A 14437-nucleotide genomic window follows, 5' to 3' on the forward strand; every position below is an offset into this window, starting at 1 on the left:
TAGAATGTCGGGCTGAATGTTCGGCTCCCACACATTTTCACCTCACCAGATCTGGCCCTCATTGCAAAAAGTTTGGACACCCCTGGATTAGGATCATGGTGAGGACAAAACATAAATTTACGTTGCACCAATATCTTGCACAATTGTTACCAATGGACCTGCTTTGAATCCAGGGGCCCAAGGCAAGGGGCACGACCCTAAACCGGGGATCTCAGTTAATTGGCGGCTACTCTGAGTGCTGCCCTGAGTTTAATTAAAGGAAACGAGATGTAATTACCGCCCAGCCTGTTATTTGTTTTAATGACAAGATTGATTTCCAATCAGCTGCTTCTCGCCCGTCACGACGGAACAATCATAGACTGGAACTTTAATAAAGATGTTGGCCTTTTATCGGCCGCCGTAATCTGGAGAATATGCGGCGCAGCCCTCGCCAAACACACGTAACAATATACAACTCCCATGAAATCACTTGAAATCCCTCAAATCTCATTGATTTACCTGCAAATACCCCCCAGTATTAATGATGGGTGAGTTTTGCTTCGCCCGCGAAATTCACTAAACTGGCGAAAAATTCGCGAAACATCGATTTTGGCAAATAAATTCGCCCATCACTACCCAGCATTCCTAATTTTTCCCTCATATACAATGCCCAATCTTCAACTACTTCCTTTTAGGAATACAATTAATCATTATTTATAATCCCATGGTCAGTTAATGGTTAAGATTTCATACATTCAGTGGTTTCGGTTCCTTATCTCTTATCTCTCCAGTCAGCAGTGCTGTAAAGGAATCTGCTTGAAGATAAAAAATAAGTGATCCTGCCTGTGCCTTGTGAGTCTGTGGCTCTGCCTCTGCGAGTATATTGCCGTAAAGCAAGTCAGAACTGTTGTAACGCTCACATGAGCTGCAGGAGTATTTCTCCCCCATACAAGCGCAGGTAAATAATTGCAATTTGTGCCACAATACGTCTCATTGCTCTCCGATCTAACCGTCCGTGTCGGAATGACATCAAATTCCCCTTTAATTTCTATTACATCATAATGGGAGCAAAGAATAATAATTTGGTCTCGGTCACGGAGAGCTCTCGGAAAGATACTGATATTTCACTTGTAATGAATAATTAATTAACACGCATTGGTGCTTGGAACGCCCGTGCGAGAGCTTTGATATCCATTAAAGCCCAGTACTGAGTCGCACTTCAGTGAGCGCCATTAATCTACTTCCAATAGCCGGCCGGCTGGAACGTGTCACACAAGTCCCAAGCACTGAGCTTGCCAAATATCCCTGTCCTTCCCTTGTCTCAAACCAACGTATTAGGGTTTACAGAGGTAGTATGACTACAACTCCCAGCATGCTCCAACAGTCAAAGGTTCTAAGGTGCTGGAAGTTGTAGTTCAGCAACATCACAATGTCCCTGTGTGTTCCCTCAGCCAATCAGATGACCCAATGAAATATCTCTACTCACACATGACATTGAGGAACACGTTGTCTGACGACAGCACGACTTTCTCCCGCGTGGCCCGGTCGTATATTCCAACGTGGCACTCGTACGGTCCATTGTCGGAGATACGGACTTCGGGGAGACTGTAAGGGGGGAAAGAGAAGAGAGTCAGATGTGGAGTATGAGCCCCAGAGTCTAAACAGACAAAAAAGGCCCAGTATTGGGCCCCAGGTTTATAAAGGGCCCATTGTCCAGAGAATGTTATTGATAAAAAATTATTAGGGATGCACCGAATCCACTATTTTGGATCCGGTCGAACCCCCGAATCCTTTGCGAAAGTTTCGGCTGAATACTGAACCGAATCCTAATTTGCATATGCAAATTAGGCGTGGGAAGGGGAAAACAGTTTTTAACTCCTGCATATGCAAATTAGGATTCGGATTTGGTTCGGTCTGGCAGAAGGATTCGGCCGAATCCGAATCCTGCTGAAAAAAGGCTGAATCTTGGCCAAATCTCGAACCGAATCCTGGATTTGGTGCATCCCTAAAAATAATACATTGTTGCACAACTGTCATCATTACCCAAGAAGACTGGCAAAATGCCCCTACAGGGGGCTTAAAGGAGAAGGAAAGCTACCGAAGCATTTTATTGCCAATAGATTAGCCACAATAGTGCAAACTGTAACACTATATTTATTCTGCAGAATGCTTTACCATACCTGAGTAAAAAGCTCTAAAAGCTCTCTGTTTGTTTAGGATAGCAGCTGCCATATTAGCTTGGTGTGACATCACTTCCTGCCGAGTCTCTCCCTGCTCACTCATAGCTCTGGGCTCAGATTACAGGAGGGAGAGAGGAGCAAACTGAGCATGCTCAAGCCCTAGCCCTGGAGGTTTAAGCTGAAAACAGGAAGTCTGATACAGAAGCCCATGAGTTTCTTTTGACAGAGGACTTTGAGGGATTACTGGTGTATTTACCTTTCTGATAAAGCTTACTAAATGTTAGCCTTCCCTTCTACTTTAAAGGGGTTGTTCACCTTTAAATTAACTTTTAGTCATTTATGATGTAGAGAGGGATATTCTGAGAACATTTGCAATTGGTTTTCATTTTTTATTATTTGTGATTTTTGACTTATTTAGCTTTTTATTCCGCAGCTCTCCAGTTTTTGGCAATTTTAGCCATCTGGTTGCTAGGGTCCAAATTACCCTAGCAACCATGTCTTGATTTGAATAAGAGACTGGAATATAAATAGGAGAAGGTCTGGATATAAATATGAGTAGTAAAAAGTAGCAATAACAATACATTTATATCCTTACAGAGCATTGGGGTCAGTGACCCCCATTTCAAAGCTGGAAAGAGTCAGAAGACAAAGGCAAATCATTTACAAACTATAGAAATTAAATAATGAAGACCAATTGAAAAGTTGATGAGAATGAGCCATACTATAACATACTAAAAGTTAACTTAAAGGTGAAGCACCCCTTTAAGTATTAAGGGGGGACAGGATAACGTTCCCCAGCCCAGTGTCAGAGTGGGATAGTGGGACACCAGGAAAACCCTAGAGGGCCCCAACCTTCATGGATTCCCCAGCCCAACCCTGGGTGAACACGTTTGCTGTTCTAGATATACCTGGGATTAAGCCTGAGACAGGTTGTTATGAGTTAGGGAGGGAACAGACCGAGTGTGGCCCTGTTCTACGGCAGCCCCAAAGGGACAATTAGAGGGTTACAAAGAATAGTGGGTGACATGTAAGGGATTCGTGGGTGTAATTGAATCAATACATGTGAATATACAGTCCTACACCTCCGCACAGGGGTGAGACAGGGCCCCAAATGTCTGTGGCTGATGTGAGTGACTGTGGGGGTTCAGCAGACAATGAGCTTTTGGAACCCCAAATAAATCCAGTCCTGAGTCTGTGAGTTAAAGAGCTCAGGGAAATAACTGGATGGAGAGAAACTCCTTTGCCTTTAAATAGAACTCGTGTTACCGACTCAGATTAATAGAAGAAAAGAGGATAAAAAAAAAAATCAAGAGTTGGAATAATTACAAAAAGGTCAAGTAACTTCTCCAGTTTCAGTAAATCGTTCAGTTTCTCTCCACAGAGAGACCCAAAGTCACTTGATAATGAATCAGTCCATTAAAAATAGCCCGGGAAGCGCAGGGAAGGTGCGACTGCTGATAAATAGATTCCTGAGTCTAATTGCTCATCACATGGAGGGACCCCGAGCTACAGAGATGAACTGCAACAAGAAACTTTATGTCATAGTGATGTGAGCACAGGCTGTTATATACCAAATTACTGTCATCTATATATCTATCATCTATATATCATGTATCTCTCTATCTACTGCTCTATCATCTATCATATATCTATCTAATCTATATAATATGTGTCTATCTAGTTTGTTTGCCTTTCTTTCTTTCTTCCTCTATCTAATCTGTGCCTGTATGTCTATCTATCTATCTATCTATCTATCTATCTATCTATCTATCATCTATCTATCTTATCTATCTAATTTGTGTCTGTCTATCTACCTGTCTAGTCTTCTTTCTTTCTTTCTTTCTTTCTTTCTTTCTTTCTTTCTTTCTTTCTTTCTTTCTTTCTTTCTTTCTTTCTCTTTCTTTCTTTCTTTCTCTTTCTTTCTTTCTTTTTCTTTCTTTCTTTCTTTCTTTCTTTCTTTCTTTCTTTCTTTCTTTCTTTCTTTCTTTCTTTCTTTCTCTTTCTTTCTTTCTTTCTTTCTTTCTCTCTCTCTCTCTTTCTTTCTTTCTTTCTTTCTTTCTCTCTTTATCTATCTAAATCTGTGTCTGTATATCTATCTATCTATCTAATTTGTGTCTGTCTATCTACCTGTCTAGTCTTCTTTTCTCTTTCTTTCTTTCTTTCTTTCTTTCTTTCTTTCTTTCTTTCTTTCTTTCTTTCTCTTTCTTTCTTTCTTTCTTTCTTTCTTTCTTTCTTTCTTTCTTTCTTTCTTTCTTTCTCTTTCTTTCTTTCTTTCTTTCTTTCTTTCTCTCTCTCTCTCTTTCTTTCTTTCTTTCTTTCTTTCTCTCTTTATCTATCTAAATCTGTGTCTGTATATCTATCTATCTATCTAATTTGTGTCTGTCTATCTACCTGTCTAGTCTTCTTTTCTCTTTCTTTCTTTCTTTCTTTCTTTCTTTCTTTCTTTCTTTCTTTCTTTCTTTCTTTCTTTCTCTCTCTCTCTCTTTCTTTCTTTCTTTCTTTCTTTCTTTCTTTCTTTCTTTCTCTCTTTATCTATCTAAATCTGTGTCTGTATATCTATCTATCTATCTAATTTGTGTCTGTCTATCTACCTGTCTAGTCTTCTTTTCTCTTTCTTTCTTTCTTTCTTTCTTTCTTTCTTTCTTTCTTTCTTTCTTTCTTTCTTTCTCTTTCTTTCTTTCTTTCTCTTTCTTTCTTTCTTTCTCTCTTTCTTTCTTTCTCTCTTTCTTTCTTTCTTTCTTTCTTTCTTTCTCTCTCTCTCTCTCTCTTTCTTTCTTTCTTTCTTTCTTTCTCTCTTTATCTATCTAAATCTGTGTCTGTATATCTATCTATCTATCTAATTTGTGTCTGTCTATCTACCTGTCTAGTCTTCTTTTCTCTTTCTTTCTTTTCTTTCTTTCTTTCTCTCTTTCTTTCTTTCTTTCTTTCTTTCTTTCTCTTTCTTTCTTTCTCTTTCTTTCTTTCTTTTTCTTTCTTTCTTTCTTTCTTTCTTTCTCTCTTTATCTATCTAAATCTGTGTCTGTATATCTATCTATCTATCTAATTTGTGTCTGTCTATCTACCTGTCTAGTCTTCTTTTCACTTTCTTTCTTTCTTTCTTTTTCTCTTTCTTTCTTTCTTTCTTTCTTTCTTTCTTTCTTTCTCTTTCTTTCTTTCTTTCTTTCTTTCTCTCTCTCTTTATCTATCTAAATCGGTGTCTGTCTATCTATCTATCATCATCTCTATCTATCTATCTATCTATCTATCTATCTATCTATCTATCTATCTATCTATCTATCTATCTATCTACTAATATGAGTAATCTATCTATAATTTATCATCTGTGTATCTGTCTGTCAGTGAAAATGCTGAGTATACTAATTACATATTACTAAAAGCATAATAATCATTGAGGAACTTTCATTGATCGCTCACCTAGAGAGGCAAAAGCATAGAACTAACTGCCGGCTCAGAGAGGTGGAGACTAGATACTAATTAACTGCAGGAAGAGGTGGAGACGTGGAACTAACTGTCGGCTCAGAGAGCACAAGTGCCAGCACAGGAGAGGAGACTTAAATGGCAGCACAGTGAGCCAGTGATTGTGTTGATACAAGTTGATATTTTGCACTGGAGTAATTGCCTGCTGTGTGCTCCGAACCTGACACCTTGTCAAACCATCCTACGGGACTGGCAGTTTGTATGTGGGACCCCCGGCCCTTGTCTAAAGTGGATTAAGAGCGCAGGCGGTGCATCTACTCCAGGAACTGAGACTATTGATCAGTATTCAGAGAAGAGCAGCAGCAATAGGGCCCAATCAATAAGCTATTAATAACTTCACAGGGTCGGCCGGTAGCTCCTTAATGCAGTTTAGCCGCTCGACTTTCCCAACAGTGACAGCTCCTGGGACAAGAAGTAATTGCCTTAGAGACAAGCCGACATGTCAACTCCCAACTGCCAGTGCAGAGGGGGCTAATGGCACCCCGACTGGGGACTCAAATCCCTCGCTCCAGGGGCGTCACTACAGAGGAACGAGGTACAGGGGGCCCCATCAGGCCCCAATTAATGAGCAGTTTCAACATATATTGGTAAAACAGGACTAGCTCTGGATATGTTGAGGGCCCTAAAATTAATTTGCTGTGGGGCCCAGTAAGATTTAATTACACCACTCTATATAAACCCCCCTAAATATCTCCCTCTCCCTAGAAACCCCTCTGACCCCGTCTCTCTGCATAACCACAAATGGGAAAAGAACCAGAGAAATGAGGGTCCCAGTCATCACCCCCAGCTCCGTGTGAAACATTTGGCAGCTCAGAGAAAGCCCTCCTTTATATCAGTGCAGCCCCCACACCTTGTTATTTAATCCCCCGTACATTATCCTCACCGCTACAGACTGCAGCGAGCACCCCCGGAGGCCGCATACACTTTCATATCCCATATATTGATTTTTATGCAGTAACCAAACACAAAGAAACATTACACAAATAATAAACTGGAGTCATAGAGCTGAAAATACATTGCAGATAAATCTCCAGCACAAACATTAGTCTATTTAGGCTGCAGCCAAGTAAATTAAATGTTCAGCGGGAGCTGCCCGGGCCTCCAGCTTCTGTCTCTCATGGACTACTGGTCTGCTGAGCATGCTGGGAGTTCTAGCTCACACTCTATAGTCTATATCACTCTACATTTGCACACGTCTGTTCTATCTCTATGGTGGATAACAACCCCAATCCGTCATACCTTTGCTTGTAGCTCGTTCATTCCTTTAATTGATTTGTTTGTCCTTCCTTGAACTTCTTCCAGACACAGAACAACTGGAAAGGGTTCAGAGAAGGGCAAGTCAATTAATTAAAGGTAGGACTGATCTAACGTACAGGGAAAAGAATGACAAATTGTGTCTGGGCTCCCTAGAAAATAGGCACCCTGGAGGGGGCATGAACAACATGGACAAGGTCATGATAACATATTCTCTAATTAAAAAAATTCCATGTGATCCCCCGAGACTGAAGGAAAGGGGATTTTACTATCTGACAGTCAGGTTATGGGATTCCCTACCAAGAGAGGGGGAATGAGTGATTCATTGGTGGGGAGGAAAGGAGATCTCACCATCAGCATAGGAAGGGGTTCTTTACTGTAAGGACAGTCAGGTTATGGGATTCCCTACCAAGAGAGGGGAATGAGTGATTCATTGGTGGGGAGGAAAGGAGATCTCACCATCAGCATAGGAAGGGGTTCTTTACTGTAAGGACAGTCAGGTTATGGGATTCCCTATCAAGAGAGGGGGAATGAGTGATTCATTGGTGGGGAGGAAAGGAGATCTCACCATCAGCATAGGAAGGGGTTCTTTACTGTAAGGACAGTCAGGTTATGGGATTCCCTACCAAGAGAGGGGGAATGAGTGATTCATTGGTGGGGAGGAAAGGAGATCTCACCATCAGCATAGGAAGGGGTTCTTTACTGTAAGGACAGTCAGGTTATGGATTCCCTACCAAGAGAGGGGGAATGAGTGATTCATTGGTGGGGAGGAAAGGAGATCTCACCATCAGCATAGGAAGGGGTTCTTTACTGTAAGGACAGTCAGGTTATGGGATTCCCTACCAAGAGAGGGGGAATGAGGTGATTCATTGGTGGGGAGGAAAGGAGATCTCACCATCAGCATAGGAAGGGGTTCTTTACTGTAAGGACAGTCAGGTTATGGGATTCCCTACCAAGAGAGGGGGAATGAGTGATTCATTGGTGGGGAGGAAAGGAGATTTCACCATCAGCATAGGAAGGGGTTCTTTTCTGTAAGGGCAGTCAGGTTATGGGATTCCTTACCAAGAGAGGGGAATGAGTGATTCATTGGTGGGGAGGAAAGGAGATCTCGCCATCAGCATAGGAAGGGGTTCTTTACTGTAAGGACAGTCAGGTTATGGGATTCCCTACCAAGAGAGGGGGAATGAGTGATTCATTGGTGGGGAGGAAAGGAGATCTCACCATCAGCATAGGAAGGGGTTCTTTACTGTAAGTGGTGTCAATAGTCCTGAATTTGCAGGATATGGTTGGGCCCCTGGGTGATGCATGAAAGGTGGGGCACTAACATTAGGGTAGAACATGTGATGCATATAAGTGCAACCTGTGACCCTCCAACTCATGGCTAGTGTGTGTGTGTATTTGGAGTGTGTGTTTGTGTGTGTATGGGAAGTGTGTATATGAGTGTGTATGTCTAGTGTGTATGGGGAGTGTGTGTGAGTGTGTGTGTGAGTGTGTATGTGAGTGTGTGTGTGTATGTGAGTGTGTATATGAGTGTGTATGTGAGTGTGAGTGTGACTGTGAGTGTGTGTGTGTGTGTATGTGAGTGTGTGTGTGTGTGTGAGTGTGTATGTGAGTGTGAGTGTGAGTGTGCTTGTGTAAATGTAGTTGTATTGCGCTTCCCTGTAGTCTCTGCAGGTCTATATGCGGCAGTGCAGATCACAGTATGTAGATTTGTTTATCTGTTAATAACCTCCTGGAGAAAAGGCTTTTATCATTCTAAGCTCCCGGCTTGTGGGGCCTTTAATCCGACTCTGATTAAACTCTGTTTTGTTGCACAGACAGGAGCACTTGGCACAATCTCTCTCTCTCTCTCTCTCTCTCTCTCTCTCTCTCTCTCTCTCTCTCTCACTCGCTCGTTTATGATGTCACAAATGAAGTTTTTGGAAGTACAATTTGTTTCTCTCGCCCTCTGTCCCTTCCCAAGTCTGTGCCCATTCCCTGCCGAGTCTTAGCCGGGCACCACTCAAGCACAATCATCTGTACTGACAATGGGTCATTTCTCAGTGGGAGTTTGGGCAAATGAAGGGGCATCTCATTCTCTTTATCTCTGGCACAAGAGATGCCGCCCGGCTGTACTCGCCCAACTGACCTCGGTGCTACAGTTCTGCCAACCTGAGCTGAATTCAGACTCCCTGATGGGATCCATTCTGCCAGTCTCACAATGCCAGTCGCTGCCCAACTCTCACATGTCACGGCATCATGTTCTGGGCTCAGGTGCTGCTCTGGCTCAGTAAATACCTGCGATTAGACTTCTGCCTCTCCTGCTGATTCTATTACTGTCACACAGAGTCACAGGGAAAAGGACAGAAAAGGAAGAAAAAAGGAAAGTTTGGAGTTTGGAGTGAGAATGTTTTTAGGACAAAGACAAAATACAGGGACGGCTGGTTATAGGGCACGTGCCCCAAGGCTACTACTGGTCCCAGGAGATTATATTACTGACAAATGAAAGATACATATCTCAGCAGCATTGATACAATGTGTCAAACGTAACAGATATTATTAACGCTCAGTAGGGGCTGCTGGGAAATGGAGACACTCGTGGACCAATTGTAACAGTTGCTAGGGGAGAGACGTTAGTAACACTCAGGGAGCATGCTCAGTAGGGGCTGCTGGGAAATGGAGCGACTCATGTACCAATTGTAACAGTTGCTATTGGACAGACGTTAGTAACACTCAGGGATCATGCTCAGTAGGGGCTGCTGGGAAATGGAGCGACTAATTTACCAATTGTAACAGTTGCTATGGGAGAGACGTTAGCAACACTCAGGGAGCATTCTCAGTAGGGGCTGCTGGGAAATGGAGCGACTCATGTACCAATTGTAACAGTTGCTATGGGACAGACGTTAGTAACACTCAGGGATCATGCTCAGTAGGGGCTGCTGGGAAATGGAGCGACTAATTTACCAATTGTAACAGTTGCTATGGGAGAGACGTTAGCAACACTCAGGGATCATGCTCAGTAGGGGCTGCTGGGAAATAGAGTGACTCGTGTACCAATTGTAACAGTTGTTATGGGACAATCTCTATACAACACTTTGGAATATGAAGGAGCTACATAAACAGAAATATCTTTATACAGCAGGATTCTGGCCCATTGATCCATTAAAATGCCTGGTTTCTGGGGCCAGTGCAATTTGCAACTACAACTCCCATGTCAGTGAGTTGCACTATCCCATATCCTATACCCCAACACAAAAGGAACAATTGAGGAATTCAGCAGCGGGGCTGTGGGGTCTGGCGTCTCCTGCTCTTCGTGATTCCAAAGCCCTGTCAGGGCCACAGTCCCGTGCCAGAAACCTAATTAACAGACTGATTATTAGCAGAATTAATAATTAAGTCCTGTTTTGGCAGGTTCATCCATCTTCCCAGAGCCGCGCTAACTGCCTGGAAACCATCTGCGCCTCCCGTCATTTCATTTCTGTGAGTCTAAAAGAAGTGCAACCTGCCTGCCCGGGGCTGCCATACTGCTCTCTCCCAGGGGCCGTAGCACTAGCAAATATGGGCCCTAATTTGTGCCAATTGAATTTACAGGGAAATCCAACCTGTGGCTCTTCAGCTGCTCTTAAACTTCTTCAGAATCATTGCTGGAAGTCTGAATTTGAAACCATATCTCTATCTCTTTCTCTCTGTCCCTCTCTATCTCTTTCTCTCTGTCCCTCTCTATCTCTTTCTCTCTGTCCCTCTCTATCTCTTTCTCTCTGTCCCTCTCTATCTCTTTCTCTCTGTCCCTCTCTATCTCTTTCTCTCTGTCCCCCTCTATCTCTTTCTCTCTGTCCCTCTCTATCTCTTTCTCTCTGTCCCTCTCTATCTCTTTCTCTCTGTCCCTCACTATCTCTTTCTCTCTGTCCCTCACTATCTCTTTCTCTCTGTCCCTCACTATCTCTTTCTCTCTGTCCCTCTCTATCTCTTTCTCTCTGTCCCTCTCTATCTCTTTCTCTCTGTCCCTCTCTATCTCTTTCTCTCTGTCCCTCTCTATCTCTTTCTCTCTGTCCCTCTCTATCTCTTTCTCTCTGTCCCTCTCTATCTCTTTCTCTCTGTCCCTCTCTATCTCTTTCTCTCTGTCCCTCTCTATATCTTTCTCTCTGTCCCTCTCTATCTCTTTCTCTCTGTCCCTCTCAAATCAAATCAAATCAAATCAAATCAAATGAGCTTTATTGGCAGGATAAAATACATTAAGCATTGCCAAAGCAGGTAGAGGGGTGAAATGGGTGGGGTTAGGGGGGGGCAGTTTATGGGAATAGGGGAAAGTGGGGTCTCTCTCAGTTAGGGATGTAGCGAACGTCGGAAAAAATTTTCGCGAACATATTCGCGAACTTGCGTCAAAAATGCAAACGGTTCGCGAACGTCGCGAACCCCATAGACTTCAATGGGAAGGCGAATTTTAAAAGCTAGAAAAGACATTTCTGGCCAGAAAAATGATTTTAAAGTTGTTTAAAGGGTGCAACGACCTGGACAGTGGCATGCCAGAGGGGGATCAAGGGCAAAAATGTTTCTGAAAAATCCATTGTTGACACAGCGCTGCGTTTTGTGCTGTAAAGGGCAGAAATCACACTACGTCACTCAGGTGATGTTTCTGGACACGGAATGTGAAAAAGCTCACACAGCTAGGTGGCACTTGGTTAAAGACTGGGCAAACAATGCCTGCAAGGGCAACGTATACAGTAGTGGATATGGAATATATTATTGCTGCTGTAAAAACATCACTCAGGTGATGTTTACGGACACGGAATTATTATTGTTATTTAGACAGAATGTGAAAAAGCTCACACAGCTAGGTGGCACTTGCATACCTCCCAACTGTCCCTCTTTTGACCACTCAACCCCTGTCCCTCTTTTGTACTGGAAAGTCCCTCTTTTCTCTGCACTGAACAGCCAGAAAAAAAACAGTTTCTAACTTAATTGGCTTTTGGCAGAGAGCTCAGAACAGCTAACAGGTGCAAATAAGATACTTTGTAACAATTTTGACTCTGGTTGGTGCTGGTAGTGGTGAACTACTAGGAGGAGCAGCACACCAGTCCCACTCCCCAACACAGCTAGACTAATAGCACTGGGCTCTTATAGTAGCAAAGTAAAAAAACAAAAAAGAAAATAAAAGCAGTCCTTACAAGGACTATTGGGTTATTACAGCAGTCAGCAGATGAGATCAGAAGAGATCAGTGCCCACAGCAGCTACATACAGAGCACTGCAGTAGAAGGTAGATTACTAGCCAGCAAAGCTACCTAACCTAAAATGTCCCTCAAATCCCTGCAGAGTTCTGTCCCTACAATACAGAGCAGTATCAAGTAGATTACTAGCCAGCAAAGTTACTATCAACTGTCCCTCAAATCACTAACAGCTCTCTCCCTACACTAGCTCTTCCAAGCACACACAGGCAGAATGAAAAAACGCTGCAGGGCTTCAGTTTATATATGGAAGGGGAGTGGTCCAGGGGGTGTGGGGGTGGTCCAGGAGGGAGAGCTTCCTGATTGGCTGCCATGTATCTGCTGCTCTGGGGTGAGAGGTCAAAAATAAGCGCCAGCTAAGGCGAACCCAAATTGGCGAACGTCGCGCGACGTTCGCGAACATTCGGCGGACGCGAACGGTTGATGTTTGCGCGAATTAGTTCGCGGGCGAACAGTCCGCGACATCCCTACTCTCAGTATATGACAGTCTCTTATATCTCTTTCTCGTTGTCCCTCTCTATCTCTTTCTCTCTGTCCCTCTCTATCTCTTTCTCGCTGTCCCTCTCTATCTCTTTCACTCTGTCCCTCTCTATCTCTTTCTCTCTGTCCCTCTCTATCTCTTTCTCTCTGTCCCTCTCTATTTCTTTCTCTCTGTCCCTCTCTATTTCTTTCTCTCTGTCCCTCTCTATCTCTTTCTCTCTGTCCCTCTCTATTTCTTTCTCTCTGTCCCTCTCTATCTCTTTCTCTCTGTCCCTCTCTATTTCTTTCTCTCTGTCCCTCTCTATCTCTTTCTCTCTGTCCCTCTCTATCTCTTTCTCTCTGTCCCTCTCTATTTCTTTCTCTCTGTCCCTCTCTATTTCTTTCTCTCTGTCCCTCTCTATCTCTTTCTCTCTGTCCCTCTCTATCTCTTTCTCTCTGTCCCTTTTCTATCTCTTTCTCTCTGTCCCTCTCTATCTCTTTCTCTCTGTCCCTCTCTATTTCTTTCTCTCTGTCCCTCTCTATCTCTTTCTCTCTGTCCCTCTCTATCTCTTTCTCTCTGTCCCTCTCTATCTCTTTCTCTCTGTCCCTCTCTATCTCTTTCTCTCTCTCCCTCTCTCTCTCTCCCTCTCCCTCTCTCTCTCTCTCTCTCTCTCTCTCTCTCTCTCTCTCTCTCTCTCTCTCTCTCTTTGTCTCTGTCCCTCTCTGTCTCTTTGTCTCTATCCCTCTCTATTTCTTTCTCTCTGTCCCTCACTATCTCTTTCTCTCTGTCCCTCTCAAATCAAATCAAATCAAATCAAATGAGCTTTATTGGCAGGACCAAATACATTAAGCATTGCCAAAGCAGGTAGAGGGGTGAAATGGGTGGGGTTAGAGGAGGCAGTTTATGGGAATAGGGGAAAGTCGGGTCTCTCTCAGTCTATGACAGTCTCTTATATATTGTGCAGCTATTGTTACTGTCCCTCTCTCTCTCTCTCTCTCTCTCTCTCTCTCTCTCTCTCTCTCTCTCTCTCTATATATATATATAACTTTCTCACCCTTATTCTCTTTCTCTTGCTCTCTCTTTAACGCTATTCCTCTTTCTATCTATCCCACTCTTTCTATCTTTCTCCTTCTCTGTCTATCTCTCTCGCACCCTTGCTCTGTCACCCTTATTCTCTGTTTCTCTCTATTCCTCTCTTACTCTGTCTTTCCCTCTCTCTCTCTCTCTCTCTCTCTCTCTCTCTCTCTCTCTCTCTCTCTCTCTCTCTCTCTCTCTCTTTATGGCTTTTCCTTTCTCTCTGCCTTTCTCTTTCTCCCCCTCTCCCCCCCTCTCTCACGCTCTCTCTCTCTTTCTATCCCCCCTCTCTCCCTTTCTCTCTGTCACTCTCTTATCTATACCCCCTCTCTCTCTATTCCTCACTCTTTTTTTCTCCATGCCTCGCTCTCTTTCTCTCTCTCTATTTTTTTATAGATAACTAATCAATTTATTTCTAAGGGAAAGTCACGGTTAAAGCGGAGTTACAATTTTATATGATTCCATGCGTAGAATAAACGCGGGCAACTCGCCAGGATGACATTTTTTACTTTCTTACAGTTTTTTTTCCGAGGCAGCGAATGAACCAGCCAAAATATTGAAGTTGGTTCCCCAATGCCCAGAGCACTTATCTCTCGCTATGTACATAATCTGCACTCACTTTAATTCTCAATTTATATTCACAGATCAAAAAAACCCTGAAAAACTGTGAGTGGGGGGCTGGTACTTAACGAATGACAGTTAATGAGGTTTTACATAATGCAGTGGATCAGAACAGAGCAAGTGCGACAGAGTCACCCCAAAACTAGTGTCAATTACCCATGAAAAAAGGTAAGTAACGTCTCTAATGATG

The 14437-nt window shown here is 43.1% G+C and overlaps 1 protein-coding gene across 1 annotated transcript in view; it reads right to left on the reverse strand.

Annotated features, from left to right (window-relative positions):
* Positions 1-14437, reverse strand: part of igsf21.L (immunoglobin superfamily member 21 L homeolog) — a 269491-nt gene that overhangs the window by 130676 nt on the left and 124378 nt on the right. The window contains 1 exon segment of the mRNA NM_001092775.1: positions 1466-1584. Within this exon segment, the coding sequence (NP_001086244.2) occupies positions 1466-1584 (119 nt within the window).

Source organism: Xenopus laevis, chromosome 7L (genome assembly GCF_017654675.1).
Source record: "Xenopus laevis strain J_2021 chromosome 7L, Xenopus_laevis_v10.1, whole genome shotgun sequence".
NCBI classification, from domain to species: domain Eukaryota; kingdom Metazoa; phylum Chordata; class Amphibia; order Anura; family Pipidae; genus Xenopus; species Xenopus laevis.